At 34.3% G+C, this 19,541-nt stretch overlaps 1 protein-coding gene across 1 annotated transcript in view; it reads left to right on the top strand.

Moving 5' to 3' along the window:
- The window catches only part of LOC150094158 (INO80 complex subunit B), a 94,680-nt gene that overhangs the window by 7,914 nt on the left and 67,225 nt on the right, over positions 1–19,541 (top strand). Inside the window, exon 3 of the mRNA XM_090411968.1 lies at positions 14,110–14,299. Coding sequence (XP_090268094.1) covers positions 14,110–14,299 — 190 coding nt within the window. The remainder of the gene's footprint in view (positions 1–14,109; positions 14,300–19,541) is intronic.

Raw genomic sequence — 19,541 nt, 5'->3', positions numbered from 1 at the left:
TTTTCTGAAGTGACTTCAAATATTTATAGAATAATTCTAATTTTTCAGAAAATTTTTGCCCAAGTAGAATCTGTGAAATGTTAAAACATTTGATAGAATCTCTCCAAGGCTGTATGTTTTTGTAAAATCTATAATTTGCAATAACGAAATATTGGAGTGCAGAAGCATAACTAAGACTGTCGCAGGATTCTGAAATATTCAGTATGAGGATAGATTGAGAAAATGTGATCTTCATAGCTTGGCAGATAAGAGGAAGAGGAGCGAGTGATATTATTGAGACATATAAGTTGGTGAGAGGAGCATGTCAAATAAATACAGAGGAATTATGTCTAGGGTGATGTGAGAATAAGAAGTCATTCCTGGAAACTGTACAGAGGTCATGTGAGTATGGAAGTGAAAAAGGAGATTTTTTGCTTTGTGGGTGGTGAATGAGTGGAATGCATTGCTAGAGTTGGTGATGATTGCTCAAACATTGAATATATTCAAGGCTAGGTATGATAGTTATTGTAGTCTATGAGTGTTCGGCCTCCTGTAGTTAGTCTTCAGACTCCATGGAGGCTTGGAAGTAACACTAATACTTTTAGATATTGTTTCCTTGTTCACCAACAAACTTTTAGAGGAAATTATGGATTTATTCAAACAAGATTTTTGTTCTGACATTATTTACTTGTTTAATTTTGTCATTCATTCTGGTTATGTTATTTGCCAGGGTTTAAGTTTTTCCCACAAATAGAAAGCACAACTGTGGAATAAAGTTCACTTTGGAAATGTGCACCATCTGTTAGATCTGATTCTTCATCAATAAAATGGGGATTTCAGTTTTCTGTCTTTCAAAAAAAAAAAAAAGGTGTTATACCTATGCACAGTCTTATTATAATCTGTATCAGAAATCTGGCACTATTACAACTTTGGTTTATCATGCTCATTCCCAATGTTTCACTGAGGCCTTGTTACCTTAAGAAGTACAACATATTAAAGCCACTTTCTTGTATAATGATTTCACTGAGCCATTTGTCAACAAATCATCAGTAGATACAACTCTATCTTCTTCTGAGAAAGAAATTAATTACATTTTTGTCCATTTTATCAGAGATTTATTATCTGAACATATCTTTAAAATACTTAGATCTCTTCAAGTAGTTAATTCACCTCCCCTCAGGATTTCCTTGTTTTTTTGACATTAAAAGGCAAGCTCTTTGACTTTTTCAAATTTTTACTAGATTTTATATTTTTGTGGTTTGTCATACCTTGCCCATTCAGGAAGATTTTTTGTTGCAAAGAGCATACAAATTAGATCAAGTACCATAAACCAGATCTGCATTTGCAGATCATTTTCTTCTTTGGATGAAAAACTGAAACTTGCACAAAAAAGCAAATTCTTTATAGAAAGATTCTCCTTATATAGTGTTTGCTTACAGAAAAACTATATAAATAGTTACTAAAATAAAGAACCAAAAGGCTTCAGTTTGGCAATGCAAAATTATATAAACAAAGTGGATATTAGATCCAGCATTATATTTCAAAGCCAAATGTAGAAACTCTGAAAGTTTCGAAAGGTAAGTTGACCAGAATACACTTCCTGGCATTCACAAGTTGCCTTAGTGTGGACTACTTAAAACACATAGGTGCCGTCCAAGCATCTATATATTTGCCTTTTATTACTCCATTTTAATAAGGTTTCACTGGCCTGACAGCTGTTTCAAATATAATAAATTTAGTTTAATCCTTTATCAAGTGTGAGCAAACAAAGTTTGTGCCTGAAAGTATATTCAGGACTGGGGTAAGGTAGTGCAACACCAGGACGACTCCGTGCAAAGGTGGAGCATAACATTAGACATATCTGCAAGGAGATGTGTTTTGCATTATGGGAGATACTGAGATAGGAGTGTTAGTAGCTTGCTCCACCTTTGCAAGGAGTCGTCCTGGTGTTGCACTACCTCACCCCAGTCCTGAAGATACTTTCAGGCGCAAACTTTGTTTGCTCACACTTGATAAAGGATTAAACTAAATTTATTATATTCTAACCAAGTGAAAAATAAACTTTCAGCTGTTTCAAAGTGGCTTGTTCTCTTCAGAGACCAGGCAGAAACCTTAAGAGAACAAAAACTCTCATTCAGTACTAAGGAACTTGAAATGTCAGAGAAATGTATTTTTCATAAACAAACTCTTGGTCTTTGCGTAAAAGTAATTACTAAAATAAAGAGCCAAAAGGCTTCAGTTTGGTGACGCAAAATTATATAAGCAAAGTGGATATTAAATCCAGCATTATTTCAAAGCCAAATGTAGAAACTGTGAAAGTTTTGTAAGGTAAGTTGACCAGAGAGCTTATGGGAATAACTCCCTGGCATTCATGAGTTGCCTTAGTACAGACTATCGAAAGGACTAATAAAAGATGAATATATAGACGCTTGGCAGTGCCTGTGTATTTCCTAAGCTCTCTGGTCAACTTACCTTCTGAAACTTTCATAGTTTCTACATTTGCTTTGAAATAATGCTGCATGTAATATCCACTTTGTCTATATAAATAGAATTGTGAGGCACTGTTACATTGTCCCAGTCTTAACAGATGGGTCTGATGGGTCTATATTTTTTCCCTTTATGGAAAATAGCAGTTTTTTACTCTGCTGATAATTATTATTATTTTACTCTACTCCATTATATGATTTTTTTTTTTTTTTATACATATTACACTTTACAGGGTTTTAGCATTAACTGACTGTTATTATTATTCTCATTTGATATTGCACCATTGAATTTTTCTGTTGTGTATGTTCTGTGTATTTTCATTCATGTTCTAGTCATTTTATAGTGAGGATGCCTGTGAAATATGGATGGAAATTTTGTTATTAAATACAGCAATCCCTCGATTAATGCACCTAATGCATTCTTTAAAATAGGCGCATTAATTGAAAAACGCACTAATTGAATATAATAACCTACGGGAAAAAGTATAATTCGTTCCTCAAATTTCTTTTTTGACCCTTGATTTTTTAATAAAATAATTAGGGTATATCTCAGGGGCTAGTTAAAGGAATACCATGAAGCTGAAAGACAATAAAACATATTCAGAATATAAATTTATTATTCTACTTCTTAACAAAAAATTAAGCTAACATAATTTAGCATGCATTCTGTTCTTTTTTTCATACAACTGACGGTATGGCCCTATTACCTCTTCTACTACTTCTGCAAATTTTACTGTTTCTTTCTTCATCGGGATCAGCCTCTAAGCATTACTGCTTAAAAACTTTGATTGTGCGAAAAATATTTTCAAATTGTTTCTGTGAAATCTCTTTGGACTTGTCAGTGATTAAATTTTCTTCATATTCTTCAGGATCTTCCCACTGTGCAGCTAAATTTAGCAGGTCAGAATCACTTAATTTCTCAGAATGAGATTTAATTAACTTAGATTCATTTGAAAACTCTCTAAAATCATTTGCACAATGTAGAAGAATGTGCTTCCAAATGGCTTGTATATTGCTAGCAGTAATTTCATTCGACTTTGCGACTTTATAAACAGGCTGAGATTTCTCTGATTTGGCCAAAAAAGTCTTGGAAGCATTCACTTCCAAAAAAAAAAAAAAAAGGCCGGTTTCATTGACATTAAATATTTGTTGGTCACAATAGCCCCTTCTTCCACAATTTTCTTCAAAATCTCTGGATAACTTGCGGCCGCCTCCTTATCTGCACTTTCATCTTTTCTTGTAATTAGAACATTATGTAGGCTATTTCTCTTTTTTGCAATGCTCAAACTACCTAGCACTAGCATGGAATTCTTCTTCTTCTTTTCCATCGATAGCCCTTTCTTTCAAGGTTGCAAAGAGACTTAATGCTTTTGATTTAATAAGGTTGGTGCTTAGTGGGGATCTGATTTTGGTAACAATCTTTGATCCATGTAGAAAGAAGTCTCTCTAATTCAGTCATTATAATACTTTGATTTCGAGTGCATGCATGATGAACTTGCAGCAGCCTTACCTTTCTCTTTGTATTCAGCAGCTTTGCTTAAAATTGCTCTTATAATCGATTCACTCATTTTTGTGTTCTTGTCCTATCTTTGCTCTGGACTTGCCTTGTTAATTTTTCTTTATTATTTCAAGTTTTTCTTCCAATGAGATTACTTTTGAATCATTTTCACACTTCCACTTTTTTCCTCACTAATTCTTTTACTCATGATGAAAAGTTAGGAAAATACAGGTAACCCTTGTATAATGCAGTTTCAATATAACGCGGTCTACAAATTGTAGTAACCCTTCTTCAATGCAGTACTTATACAACACCGTCTACAAATTGTAGTAACCCTTTATTTTTTTATATATTTTTCACCGTGTGACTTAAAAATCAAATTTTATCTTTATTAAATTTGCATCTGCCCATATCGTGCATCTAGTTATAAGAAGCAAATTTATATTAGAGAAAATACCCTTTAGCACGCATGTTCGTTAATTGTTTACCGTATAAACTATTTATTGTTGAAAATTGTCTTCGTTTTCTGCCAGGAAAGCCCATTAAAAATCATAAGTGTGTTAATCTCAAGCACACTTTATTTTCTGGCTAGTTACATACAATATGTAATGCATTTTTTATGTAAAAAATTATTTTTATAGTAATGACCACTTAGAGGGCTTTTGTGATATGGTTGAAAACGAAATTAGTGAATTAATTGATAGGGAAACATATTTAAATGAGGGGAACGAAACAGATGTTCGACGTCATCTATTTAAATTAATAGATGACGGCGAACCAATTGGCAGGGAAAGTTCTACCAAAGATTCTGATTGTGATGAATTAAAGAATCCGTTAAAGAATTCAGTTTAAAGAAATTAGCAGGATTGTATTTGGCAAGAAAGTTAGGAAGTTATTTTACGCATAATAATCCCTCAGTGGAGTGTTCTGTAAAATTCACGAGACAATTGGATATTTGTTTAGCTCCATATTATGAACTTAATAAAAAAATTGCAGCATAGTGGTAAGCAAGGTCTTATTACTGACTTCTTGATAACTAAACCAGCCGAAGTATGTAATGAGAATTATACTAATGCTGTCCAAGAGATTAAGTGGTGATGACATCTGGCCACTCATGAATAAAGAAATCTACGAAATGTTAGTTTTGAAGACAGTGATGACGATTAAAATATGCACTTTATTTTATTTTGCCTAAAACATTTATGCATTATGGGCAATGAAGTTTACATACAATTTGTAATTTTATAAGTTTATACTATGTATATAGTTTATATGTTTTCTTAACTTACATGAATTACCTGAATTAAGTAAAAATATTTTTTTGTTTAGATATGTCATTGTTGTTTATATAATAATAATAATGATTTCGGAACATAACCCTACTTTTCGCTGTGATCTAAGTCTTGCATAATGCAATTTATATAACGTGCCATTTCTATGGAACCTAACATCTGCGTTATACGAGGGTTACCTGTACTTTAAATAAAATAAAAAAAAAAGTAATGGAAACAATTGCAAAAGAGGCATGAGATGTGACATCAAAATGCTATGTAATTAGCAGATGACATAAATTTTGCCGGTATATTTGGAAAACAGTGTGCATGGAAATAGTGTAGTATGGCATTAAAAAATAACTTTGTAAAATGTTTTAAATCGGTAACTAAATTATTTCATCCTGGTTAATGATTTTTTAAAATAGTTAGCCAATCTCACACCCTGCTTGAGAGCAAAACACTACCATCTCTTGTCTCTATAAAAGTTCCTAACAGGGTGTAAAAAGCTATGAACAAAACTAAATCTTTATTAATTGATAGTTTATTGAGGTAGCTCATAGTAACTTCAAGGGTATGCCATTTACCAGTAAAATCATCAGCAATGATTTGCATTGGAATAACTCTCTTAATAAAAGGAAGTGTAAAGGAAGACTATATATTCTCCTTTGTTTCTGTTGATATATGTGAACTTTTTTTTGTGTGCCTATATCAGTGGTTTGTGTACCTATATCATGATACATTGGACACTTTCATTGCTGGTCACAGTCTTTGTTGAAACATTCATCAGATCAGCAGACAATTCAAACTATACAGAGTTTTGTTCTGATAATACCAGTTCATGCAGAACACTTTTCCAGACTGTTCTTAGTATAAAAAAGGAAAAAAGTATAAAGAAAGGAAAAGCATAGTTATGAATACAACATACACTTCTATTACAAAAATTGATAACAAATTAAAAACATGTTTACAATAAAAACTAAGTTTAAAAGTTAATATTTGTTGAGCATTGTTAGAGCAAAACAGTTTATCTTTTAGTCACTGTTTTGCTCTGACACTGTTATTGTTACATTACAGAAATATTAGGTTTTTTTAAAATAAGTTTTTAAGTTATTAATAAATTTAAATAAAAAAAAATTTAAATGTGTTTTTAATCCATTATAAATTATTATTATTATTATTAACATCTGACTCCATGGAGGTCAGATGTTAATAATTGCACACAAAGCTCATCCAACTGTGCCTTAAACTGATTTAATGTGTCTATTCACAATATACTCAAGTAATGCATTCCATTCACCAACGACTCTCCATGTAAAGAATCTTCTGCTCGCTCCCTCTTTATACAGTTTCCAGGAATGGTCTTTTATCCTACTCCCCTCTCCTATTCTATAAAAAAATCTCTTCCATGTCTACCTGATAACAACCCCTGACTAACTTATATATCTCAATTATATCCCCTTCCTCCTCTACCTCCGATTCACAAGGCTTTGCAATTTACATTCTCTTAATTTGTCCTCATACTCCACATTCCAAAGACCACTGATTCTTTGTGAATCTTCTCTGGACCTTTTCTAATATATCTTCATCACCATGAAAACCTGGTGACAAAAGTCTGTGCACAATAATCCATATGAGGCCTGGTCAATGCTTTATACAGTAGCATCATAACCTCTTTATTTCTTCATTTCAGAGTCCTCTGCATCATTGCCATTATCTGATATGGCATCTTCACTACTTGTCCAATGTGGTTCCTGAATTTCAAGTCCTTGTCCACCACCATTCCTAGATCTCTCAGGTTCTCTACTTCCTTTAAAGTTTCCCCACCAAGTGTATACTTTGCATCCCATTATTGCTTACCAAATTTCAAAACTTTATGCTTTGCAACATTGAATTAACAATTCCACATGCCTGTCCATTCGTGCAATCTATTTAAGTCCTCCTGTAAGACCATAACATCTGCTTGACTCTGCATTATTCTCTCCAATTTTGCATCATCTGCTAACATCTGCATATCACTATTAAAATCCATCCCAATATCATTAATATGCAAATTGAAGAACAACAATGGTCCCAAAACTGACCCTTGCAGCACCTTACTCTTTCAGGATACTGTATCCCCTATACAACTTTCTGATACCTGACAGCCAGTCACTGATCTAAGTCAGAAGTCTGTTGTCCAGTCCCACCTGTTTCTATTTAACAACTTGTCATGTGGCAGTCTATCAAAAGCTTTGTCTATCTGGTCTGAACTCAGTTTGATCTTCTCCAAGCCTCTTTCCACAATTTTTCTTAGCCTCTTCTCAAAAATACTTGCATAAATCTTATCGGGAACACTCATTAGAAATTTCTCTATAATTTGTTATTCTCACATTCAGTTTTATTTCCCTTTTAATAGATGAGCACTATGAGAGCTCTATTTTCCCTCTGATCAGGCCTTCAGAATTATGCAGTGAAGCCACCATAAAACTTTCATATCTTTATATTTGAACGTTTCTGGTCAAATATTATCTACTCCAGCTTCCTTTTCACATTTCAGCTTTTTATAGTTTTTATAGCTTTTTTCCCCCCTACCTTCATTATTAATGTATACTCCTGATTACATTTCTCTTGACTGTTTCTATCACTGTGCTCTCTGCTTGCTTCATTTTGCAATCTTTGGAACTAATTACTCCGGACTTTAAGAAGCCCAGAGTAATTAGCTCCAAAGAAGTTCCAACTTTAAGAAGTTGCAATCTTTGTTCCAAAGAAGTTCCAATCTTTGGAACTAATTACTCCGGACTTTAAGAAGTCCGGAGTAATTAGTTCCAAAGATTGCAAAATGAAGCAAGCAGAGAGCATAGTGATAGAAACAGTCAAGAGAAATGTAATCAGGAGCACACATTAACAATGGAGGTGGGGGGGCTATAAAAGCTATAGAAAGCTGAAATGTGAAAAGGAAGCTGGAGTAGATAATATTTGACCAGAAACATTCAAATATAAAGATATGAAAGTTTTATGGTGACTTCACTGCATAATTCTGAAGGCCTGATCAGATTAAGTTTTCATGTCATCTTTATCATATGTATTTCCTTTTACAGAACTCTTTCTTCCATTTCTAAACTTTTTTCAATAGTCTCCAGAATATATTATTACTTCTTGATATTTATTTTGTATGTTGCTATCAAAGTCTTCCAATGACTTTAGTTAGTTTTGTACAGTTCTTTGCTTTCTTATGTTTTTTATTATTATTATGATTGTTATTACATGACACATTCAAGAAGTCCAAGGACCTCATTGCAGGAGAGCACTCTACTCCACTCTGCTACACACTTCTTACCGTCTCCCCTACTACCTAATTCTCCTCCTCCTCCTCCTCCTATCAACACCATCTATCACTCATCACTACCACCAACAGTATTTTTTGTCTGTAAAGTGCTTGTGTTCTAACGGTCGATTTGCCTGTACACAGGATGAAAAACCTGAGTTTCCAGGTGAAAAACTCTGCTCACTCCACAAGAGATTGACCACCTCACCTTCAAATGAAAAAGCTTATATAAAGATTCCTCTCATAGCAATGAGAATCAAACTTAGGCCTTTTCCAATTAAAGGGAAAAGGAATATACCATCGTTCTTCCAATTGCACCATGGAGTCTTCATTGTATCTCCATTATTGTATTTTTATCCATATTCTTTCGTGGCAAAAGCTCTCTTACTTGCCAGGGACTTTCAATATGCTTTCTTCTTTTCCTCTTCTTTTTGAGTCCACTGTGGAGTTATAATTTTTCTGTCCTTGCAGACCTCACCATATGCCTCTCTGGCTGAATCAGTCAGTCTTTTCTTCAGGATCTGCCACTGAATCTGTATGGTTTAGTTTTTGTTTTCAAAATTGTTCTCATTTTTTTTCTTTTGATAATATTTGTGTATTTGAGTGGACAGTTGACCTCTGAAAGCTGCTTACCTTTGATTCTTTTTAAAACTTTCTTACACACTTTTCTTTTCAATATGATTGTCAATTTTATCCTGCTCAGAACGAAATGATTGTCATTTTCTATTTCAATTCACATTCTTTGTATATTTGTGTTTCCTGAACCAGCATGAAGATATCACTATCAACTATAACATAGTCAATGAGACTTTGTTTATTTCTTGTATCTTCTCTTCATGTGAATTTGTGCACATTTTTATGCTGGAACATGGTGTTAGTAGAACAGAAACCCAACAGGCATTTACCATTATAATTAGCTTTATACTTTTCTCCAAATTTTCCCAAAACATTTCTGTACATCTGGTAATCATTTCCTACTCTGCTGTTTAGATTTCCAACAAATACCAATGTCTTCTGTTTCTTTGTGGCATCTTCTTTAATTCCTTGGCTTCTTTCTTAGTAGAAACTTCTGTGATACCATAAGCACAAATAAGTCTCATTGTCCAGTTCCCCATTCTAATATTTGTATGCATCACCTACTTGATATTTCCTACCATTCAAGAAGATTATTCTCATATTTAATGTTGAATATTGTAGTTATTCTTTCTTTTTTCTGATTATTGCCTGAACATAACATGTTGTATTTGTTGCTTAGAAAGATCTCACTTGTTTTTGTCTTCTATGTTTCGATAACACCTATTATGTCGATCTGCTACTTCTGGTATCCATTATTCTGCTAGTTCCATTTCTTTTCCATTTATGCTTCCTATGTTGATGGTGCTAAACTTGTTAAATTGGGAATTGTTCTAGTAGCTGACATTTAGCTGTTTGTCCTGATTGAAAACAACGGGAACCAAGTTTAACTTAGCAGTGCCCCAGCTGGCATGAAATTCTATCATGTTGTACTATATATATATATATATATTTTTTTTGGGGGGGGGGAGTTTAAGCCAATAAGAATGCAGTTTCGTTGGCTAAATCCGAAATTGCGAGCCCATCATCATTTGTTCAATATTCACCTAGATACCCACTAACAGGATTCACCATGAGAAGGTGAGGTTGGACATTCACATGGAAATGTGAAGAACTGACCCTGGTCAGTTCTTCACATTTCTTCAAAGGTTATGTGGCAGTCTCCTCTCAGTTATTCAGCTTTGACTCTTAAGTGATCTCTGTGTTAAAGTCAGTGGTTTGAATTGAATGAAGTACAGGATAATATGCTAACTACTGCCCGCCTGGCTGCTCGAGTGGTTAGCATATCCGCTCTCCAGCCAAAAGACTGCGGGTTCGAATCCTGCCATGGGCATGGATGTTTGTGATTGTCTGTGGAAATACTAATGGTGGTGGTGGTGGTTGGCAGTAGATGGCATTGGTAGAGTCAGCTGGTGGATCGAGTGGTGGAGACAGAGTTGTAGAGCAGGCGCCCTCCTCGATGAGTCTTTGGACTCCCTGGAGGTGTCAAATAATAATAATAATAATGGTTTGAAGTAAAATCAGGTGTGAGACAAAGGTGCACTTTATTTCCACTCTTAGTCATCATCTGTATGGACCACATTTTGAAGGAAAATAGCAGTATGACTGATATCAAAATTGGAGATGCTAACCTCCAGCTCTTTACTTTATGCCTTTTAAATAAATTCAGTATAAACTTGCAGGATTCCTCACTAAATTGAAAAATTGCTATAACAAATTTAGTATAAAAATCAACAGTAACATGACTAAGACTATGGAAATAGGCAGGGATATTGAAAACAGGAGCTGCATCCTGAATAAAGTAAAAAACATTTCAGCATTTAGGAAATGAAATTTACAGCTGCTAATAGAAAATTACCTGAGCTAGCCTGTGGAAGGGACACTAGATTTGAGAGTGCTGGATATGATCATAGCATTGGAGAACTTAACAGTAACCCATCTAATCACTCTGCCATCGCTTGGGGAAAGCTGTCATGTGGTCTCGAACTGCAAGATTGCCAGATATGAAGCATTTTCTGTTAAGAAGGGCTCTATGTGGAATTTCAAAGCAGCGATTATGACAAGCTGAGGAATCAGCTTTCACCACTGCCATGGCATAAGAATTTGGAAGGGCGAGATGTTAGTGAATGTGATTCAAGGAGTGTTTGAAGAGACCAGTATTGATTCTATATACCCAGAGGCAGAAGGTTAAATCAGGTAGGGGTTAGATGGATGAATACCATCATTAAGCAGGAGTTGCAGACAAAGTAAAAGTTGTGGAAGGAATATAAAGAAAAAGGTGATCAACATGTCCATGATTGCTGAGACATTTGTTTGCTCAACTTGGCAACTCAACTCAACATAAGTTATATAGGCATTAATGAGCTCTATGGTTAGCGAGGATCATATAGTCATAAGAATAGAATGTAAAGGATGTAATATTTCCAGAGATGACAGAAAGAATGACATTGGAAGAGGGGGGGGGAGTTTTGGACATCCCTCCCCTGGGGTACTTAATAGACAGCATTCCAGGATCCAGTTCACTATAGAATAGCCTGCCTTTTCTAGATACTCTAATCACACATCTTCCCAATGGCACTCTCTTTCTTAGTTTACAGAAAACCCACTCTCAGGTAGATACATACATAAACTTTTCCATCCCTCTCCCATCTCAACAATATATCAAAACTTGTTAATAGAGCTTCCAAAAGATTAGTTCTACCCAGGCTGAACTTACAGCTGAATTCTCCTTTGTTCACCAGACCTTCTTGTTGAATGATTACAACCAAAAAGATCAACAAATTAATAGTTCCTCTCATCTTCTCACATTCCTCTCAACATGCTGACTGTTGCAGTGCTGTCATTGTTCCTTATATCCTGGGTACCTCAATAAAAATAGCCAAAACTCTAAAAAAAAAAAAAAGCTCAATCTCTATGCTGCATTCAAACCTCATCTAAAGCTAGCTGCCCTTATATGCTCTCCAAGGATCCTCTACCTATTTTCTCTGTTTTCCAGGTGTTTACAAAGTTCCTTGTTCTTGCAACTTATCATATTATGATCAGATTGGGAGATCTGCAAACGTCTTCCTAAAAGAACATAAGGAAAATACATCTGCTGCCATAAGTATGATCAATCAAGTCTAGCTAACCATACCTTAGATATCTTTCACAGAATTAAATGGAGGAAAATTGTTGTGCTTCATCACAACAATTATAAATTTGAAAGACTTTTTAGAATTTACAGCAGATTTAAAAAACCAACTTAATCTTAATAAATATGGTTGTATTAAACTTTCCAAGATTTGTGAAACTTTAAATTTTAGGCCTCCCAACCAACAGCACCCATAGAGAGTACCCCTCGTAGAACTTTAGGCTATCAGTCTAATCTTTTCTTATTGTTTTGTGCAATTTTGTGTGTGTTTTTGTAGTTTTAATATTGTTTCCCCTGACAATGTCTCAAGTGGCTGAGATGAAATATAAGATTGATTAAATGTGTGTTTAATTATTTATATGTACTGTACGTATTCCATTAAAACTTATAATTAGTCAAACCAGCACATAAGTCTAAATAGTTGATTGTTAATACACTGCATACTTTTACAGTACATGGCAGGAGGTGAGAGAATGAGAGATCACATGTGGAAATTAGTAAGAGTGTGGTTAGCTAAGGGTTAGGACTAGATTTTTTGCTTAGAGGGTGGAGAATGAATGGAGTGGGTTCCCAGAAATGGTTGTTTGTCAGTGAATGAGTTTAAGGAGTGGTATGACAGGTAGTGGAAATAATGGCTAGTATGTGCTAGTAATTAATTTGTCTCCCACAATGAGTCTTTTGACTCCATAGAGTTATAGTACTCCCATGCTTTGTAGAGCTTCATTTGGATTTCTGCCAAGAATAGTCGATTCATGCTGAAGGGGAGAAAGAAATGAAGGATGTACAAATTGGTTGCCAACATGCAAAATCACGTGCTTTCTTGCCTGTCGCTGTATTAGTTTAAAAACTACACTGTTCGTAAAAGAAAAGCTAAATTTTCCGACCTGTAATAATAAACAAACTCATCCCAGATGATGGATTGATTACCCTATTATCGGAATGGATTTTCCTTTTTGTGCAGAAGTGTTGAAGGGTCTCGAATCTGTGGGTGTACTATACCTGTATAATAACATTAAGCAAGTGTTTAATTCCAGAAAACTGACCCAAAGTTAAACCAAGATCTAGGTTGATACAGTGCCTTGAAGACCAAAAATGTAAACTTTTCATGTAGTATGTTACAATAATAATAGCCTTTACACCTTTTGAGGGTATATATAAGTAATTTGATGACAATGATGTAATTATATATAGTGATATATTATTATATTGATCTATGTAACTTGTTCTTCATCTATCATAAAAAAGAAAAAGTGTGCTATTCTTAGTGTTATATTCTTTATTTTTTTATTTATTTTTCTTTTATTATTATTATTATTATTATTTTGTTATACATTATTTTTATAAAATATTACCCATGTCTGAAGAGCTTTACTCTATGTTAAAAATAGGTTAAAATGGAGAAATATGCTTCATAAATAGCTACTCCCTCCCCATTTTACTGATTCACTTTATTTTTTTCTCTATTAAACATATTTGTTTTTTGCTTCTCCTCAACAGATATTTCCATTGACACTATTCATTGAAATTAGCTTCTTTAAAATTATTACTTGCTTCTAAACTTAAAACACGTTTGATGACTAGCCAGTTTTCAGTTGCACCTGAACTTTGCATACACTGAATTGATTTGTTTACTTTTAGTCCTTCAAAGTTGACAGAAAGAATAAATTGGAATTACCAGAAAGGAAAAAAAAAAAAGTATGTCACAATTCCAAGCAGTGTCCTTAAGTTTATGTGCTATAGAGATAATGTTGTTTCAGTAACCACAAGTGGCTTGCTATTTTTAAGTGTTTTGTAAAGCATAAATTGTGATGTGCTGTTAGTTTTTAATTAATGCATTGTAACTGAATTGACAAGTGTTATTACAGATGTTATTGGCACTCCATTTCCCAAGAAGCACAAAAAACATAAGCATAAAAAGCACAAGAAAAAAAGAGGAGGTGATCAAGAAGCTGATGAAGGATCTGGATATGGAAGTCCTGAAGTTTCTTCAGAGGGATCTAAGCCATCATTAAAGCTAAAAATTAAAATTGGAGGTCAGACTTTTGGAGAAAAAAGGTAAGATTGAATATTTAAAAGTAAAGTTTTGGTTAATGAGGCATTAAAATCGAAAGTCTTTGTCTAAAAGTGATTCAAAATTATATGTGTTAAAGTGAAAATTTAGTTCTAGCAATATATATGTATATATATAGATAGATAAAAGAAGAAAAAAAAATTCTTGTTTAAAATTAGGTAAGATTTTACACCATAAATGAAGTGGCCCCCTTGCCTCCAGTTAGTGAGAGTAACTGTGGAGATCAACTTGGGAGGTGATCGAACATATAGAAGCTTCAGTCAGGAAAAAAAAGGTATTTGTGGAAATCTGAGATAGAGAAATTGTCATAATGTGTAGGCTTGGCATGAGAAATTACAGGCCAACAGAGTCTGACAAATGGTTAAAAGGAATAACATGATATATAGGAATTTAAGACATAATAATTAATAAATAACATACAATGGATTTACCTTACATATATATTTTTTAATTAGTATAAAATTTTTGTCCTCTTCAGCATCACTTTCAAATTAAACAAGAATGGAAACTGGTATATTACACAGTGACATGTACCAACTACATTTACATGATATAGATCATCATGGTCTGATTACATTAAGGTTCTAGTAAAGATAACTATAACAAGATTAAAAAAATAAAATAAGCACACACACATACACATAAATATATTATTATTATTAAGAGAGACCTCCTGGGAGTCAGGGACTCATTGAGGGAGGGCACATATTACACATACCAACTATCATACTTGTTCTTGAATTCATTTACCGTTTGCACTCACAACATCCAGTGGCAATCCATTCCAATCATGTACCACCCTATGAGAGAAAAATATCTAGCCCTCACATCCCTTCTTAGTGGCATTCATTCTCAGTTTCCAAGGATGCCCTCTTGTCCTTTCCCCACCCTCAATAAATTGAAAAATTCCATCAATTGAAATCCTGAATGACCATTTTGGAAGTTTGTAAGTCTCAATAATATCACCCCTATTTCTCTTGTTTGCTAGTGTCTGCAGTGTACAGATTCTTAATCTACTTGATAATCTGTATTCCATAATCCAGATATCATTTTTAACACTCTCCTTTCACTCTCTCTCCAATATATCAGAATCACAATGGAGACCAGACCTGTGCACAGTATAGTCCAAATGAGGTCTTATCAAGCCCTTGTAAAGAGGCACAATGACATCCTTATTTTTATATGTGAACGTTCATTTCAGCATTGCAATTATCGTTTGAGTTGTATTTGCAATCTTTGCTACATGGCCCCTGAACTTCCTATCTGGTAACACTCCAAGATCCCTAGCCTCATTTTTGAAATATGGTCAAAAAAACTATATCCCTATAGTTTTTCAACCATTATCCCACCAATATAATATGATATTGGATATCCAATCACACCAAAGTGAATGACTTTACGTTTACTGACATTGAATGACATCTATTTTCCCATGCCCACATTTCCAGCCTATTCAAATCATTTGGCAAGTACTGCATATCAGCATCATTCCTGATTACCCAACCTATCTTTGCATCATCAGCAAATAGTTGCATGTCACTTGTCGAATCCTCCCCAATATCATTGATGTTTAGATTGAATAACAGTGGACCAAGCACTGATCCCTGTGATAAATCTTGCCGACTCACATCCCCCCCCCCATATATCACTTTTTGTTATCTGTCATTCAGTTATCCTCTTATCCATGCTAATAGTCTATAATCCAAACCCATATTCTTGAATTTATGCAACAGTCTATCATGCTGTATTCTGTCAAAAGCCTTAGAAAAATCCAAAAATACAATGGTGTATCGATTACTCCTCGTCTAGTTCAATGGTAACATTATTATAGAATGTGAGCAAGTTACTAAAACATGACCTTCCCATGTTGCTCATTGCAAAGTACAGATTCACTGTCAACCTATTTCTGAATGTGAGCCCTAACCAATTTTTCCAAAATCTTCACTACCACTCATGAGATACTAATTGGTCGATAGTATACATCTGTCTTTGCACCACCCTTATGCAATGGAATTATCATGCATTCTTCCCATTCCTGCAAAATCTTCCCTGTTCTGAGACTCATATTAAATAGCCTGGTCAAAGGAATAGCCAGTTCAGCTGAACACTCTTTTAGCACACATGCTGATATGCCATCAGTCCCGATTGCTGAATTCTTATTTAGTTTGTGCAACAGCTCTAATACGTTGTTCTGATATACCTGAATTTCATTATCCAATGTAGAGGTAGCAGTGAGATCAATGTCGCATGCACCATGTTGATAGCTTTTAACAAAATCGGCACTCATTAATTGAACAACCTCTTCTGCACATGTAACCTTTTCTGCATTTAGAAGATTTATTCTTTCATATTCATTATTATTATTATTACATAACCTCCAGGGAGTTCAAAGACTCATCAAGGGAAGGTACCTACTCTATAACTCTTGGTCTCTACCACTTCCACCAACCACAACTACCTTCATCATCTACACCAACGCCATCTACCACCAACCACCACTACTAGTATTTTCACAGACATCCATGCCCACGTTGGGATTCGATCCTGCAGCATTTACGCTGGAGAGCAGATATACTAACCACTCGGTCAACCAGGCCAGCATTCTTTCTTTTACTTGCAGCATATCGATAGAATTCTTGTTGGTTCGCTTCAGCACACAGAGTCAGTTTCTTTTCATACTTTGTTTTTCCATACAACAGTTGTGACTCTTCTAGCCTGCTGCTTATAATTTTCATAATGCACATGGTATTCCTTCCATATCATCCTTTTCTTATGAATCTCTTGATTCGCAAGAAAACACATCATAAGAAAACAAATGATTCATAAGATTACACTTCCTTTTTACTCCTACCCTATTTATTCTTCGAACTCTCAGGACACACTCTGATATTGCATCATATAAGTATTTTTTAAATGCTTCACATGCACTGTCAATATTCTTCCTGCCCATCAACTGATCCCATTCCATTGAACTCAGTATAATCCTCAGTTGGTCATAACCTGCTTTGTAGTTCAGCATGTAACCTTTTCTGAATGGAACATTCATAAACTTAGTCACTTCGCAAGTGGGTACTGCATGAGTACTATCACCAACTGGAGGCAGAATAATTACATCTTTAACTGAAATGCCCTCTGACACTATAATCAAATCTAACACTCTTTGACCTTGAGTTCCTTCTGTCACATGTTGTTTGAGGAAGTCATCCCACAACAGCTCGATAAATGCATTTTCATTCTTCTCATGAGATTCTACTGCTACCCAATCAATATTTGGATAATTAAAGTCTCCCATTATGATTACGCTTTTCACACTAATCTTGTCTATTTGGTGATGCATTTCTTCATCACTAGCAACTGATCCACCAAGTCTGTAACAACACCCCACTATGTAATTGAACTTGTTAGATTCCACCTCATACCAGATGTCTTCAAACTGACCGCCACATGAAATACTGCTAGTAGTAGTAGTAGTAGTAGTATAATTATAGGTCTCAACTCTAACTGCATTCAAGTCATCTGATATCATTAGCAGTATGCCTCCTCCTCTCTATCCTTCCTAAAAATAGTGTAAAATTAGTAAAAAAAATCCTTCATAAAAATTAGTTTGTCTGATTCTGATAGCCAGGTCTCACTAATGCCTACAATCTGAAGTCCCAATATATTGATCAAGGCAACAAACTCTACCCCTTTGTTTCTGATACTCCTAGCATTCGTGTACAGACATAATAATCTACTTGCATGGTCTTTTGTGTACTCCTGTATACATGACACAGTTGGACAACTTGCAGATCTCTATTCTTCTCTAGTGCCTTATACATGTAGACATCGTTGCACACATTTGATGGGTTTCCCTGACACTCTGTGTTAGGTCTCATACCAGTTATTAGTTTTTCTAGACTCCTGATACCAAACACATTCAGATGCAAGCCATCCCTCTTATACAAATCCAGTCTTCCCTCAAACTCACTCCATAAACTCACATCCATTCCTTCTACACTAGGCATTGAATCGTTTGCCATCATAACCTTTCTTCTTAATTCATTTTTATTATATTGAGGTAAAATACTGACAATTATCACTTTCTCACTCTTCACTCTCGCCTCTTCCAATGACCCTTTCGTGTCCTCTCTCATACTAAACTTATTGCTAGCTAAGTCATTAGATTATAAAATTACGATCTCATTTACTTTTCTTTTCTGTTTTTGAATTGCTTCCTTTATATTCTTAATTTTTGCTCTGAAAAAATTTAAAGTTATAACTTGCTCATCAATAGTATGTTTTATTATAGTCACCATACCAAGTAACTTCTTTCTTTTTACTAACAACATCATTTATCTGATTTCTGTTACTTCCTGAGTTACCTGTTTCTATGCTTTGTTGTTTCTTATTTTGCTGCTTAATTTTAATTTTCTTCCTATGCTTGTTTAAATGCCTCTTGACTTTTTGTAATTCCCACATCATTTCTCTCAATGATCTGCTTCAATTTTGCTATTTTGGGGGTTAATTCATTTTCATTAACCTCCTCCACAACTCCAATAACCTCGTTAGCAGGGCTAGTCTTCTTGTTCTCACCTGTGATGCTCTTTTTGCATTACTTTTCTTGTGCGTTTTTGGTGCCATTTTAAACTTATACTTATTGTTGAAATATCTTAATAAAAATATGTTATAAAATACTAAATACACTAAAAAACACTAAAATCTACACCGATATACTATAAAACTAATTTTCTAAGGAAAAAAACACAATAAAACAGACAGAAATCACCAATTTTACAGGAGCACTAAATATCACAATGTATCCATCTATATAGATAGATAGATAATTAAATTTAAGTTAATTCTGGAATTTGAAGAACTATTTCCTGTAAGAGGGATAATTTAAGTTCATCATTTCTATTTAGATTCAGTTGATATAGCAGGGTCTCGCAATTCTTTTTGTATAAACATTCCAAGAGATTATTACTTTTATGGAGAACCTTCATTTTCTTCCAAACAACTTGGTGTTTGGTGGTGATAGCACGTTCTGCAAACCCCAGTTGCTCTGGCTCATTAAACTTAACACATTCATCATGTTGCATGGCTGAAGATCTACTTGTTTGGCCAAAATATATAATAATAATCCATACTGACAAAGAATTTGACATACTTCAAGGTGGTCACAAATGAGATATTTATCTTTATCTAAGCCTAGAAAAGTATGTAATTAGGAATTATAGACACGTTAAC

This window comes from Typopeltis vanoorti, chromosome 22 (genome assembly GCF_054136105.1).
Source record: "Typopeltis vanoorti isolate ZY-2024b chromosome 22, IOZ_Tvanoo_1.0, whole genome shotgun sequence".
Lineage (NCBI taxonomy): Eukaryota > Metazoa > Arthropoda > Arachnida > Uropygi > Thelyphonidae > Typopeltis > Typopeltis vanoorti.
The sequence above is the reverse complement of the archived record's forward strand: the minus strand, read 5'-3'. Positions and strand labels throughout refer to the sequence as shown.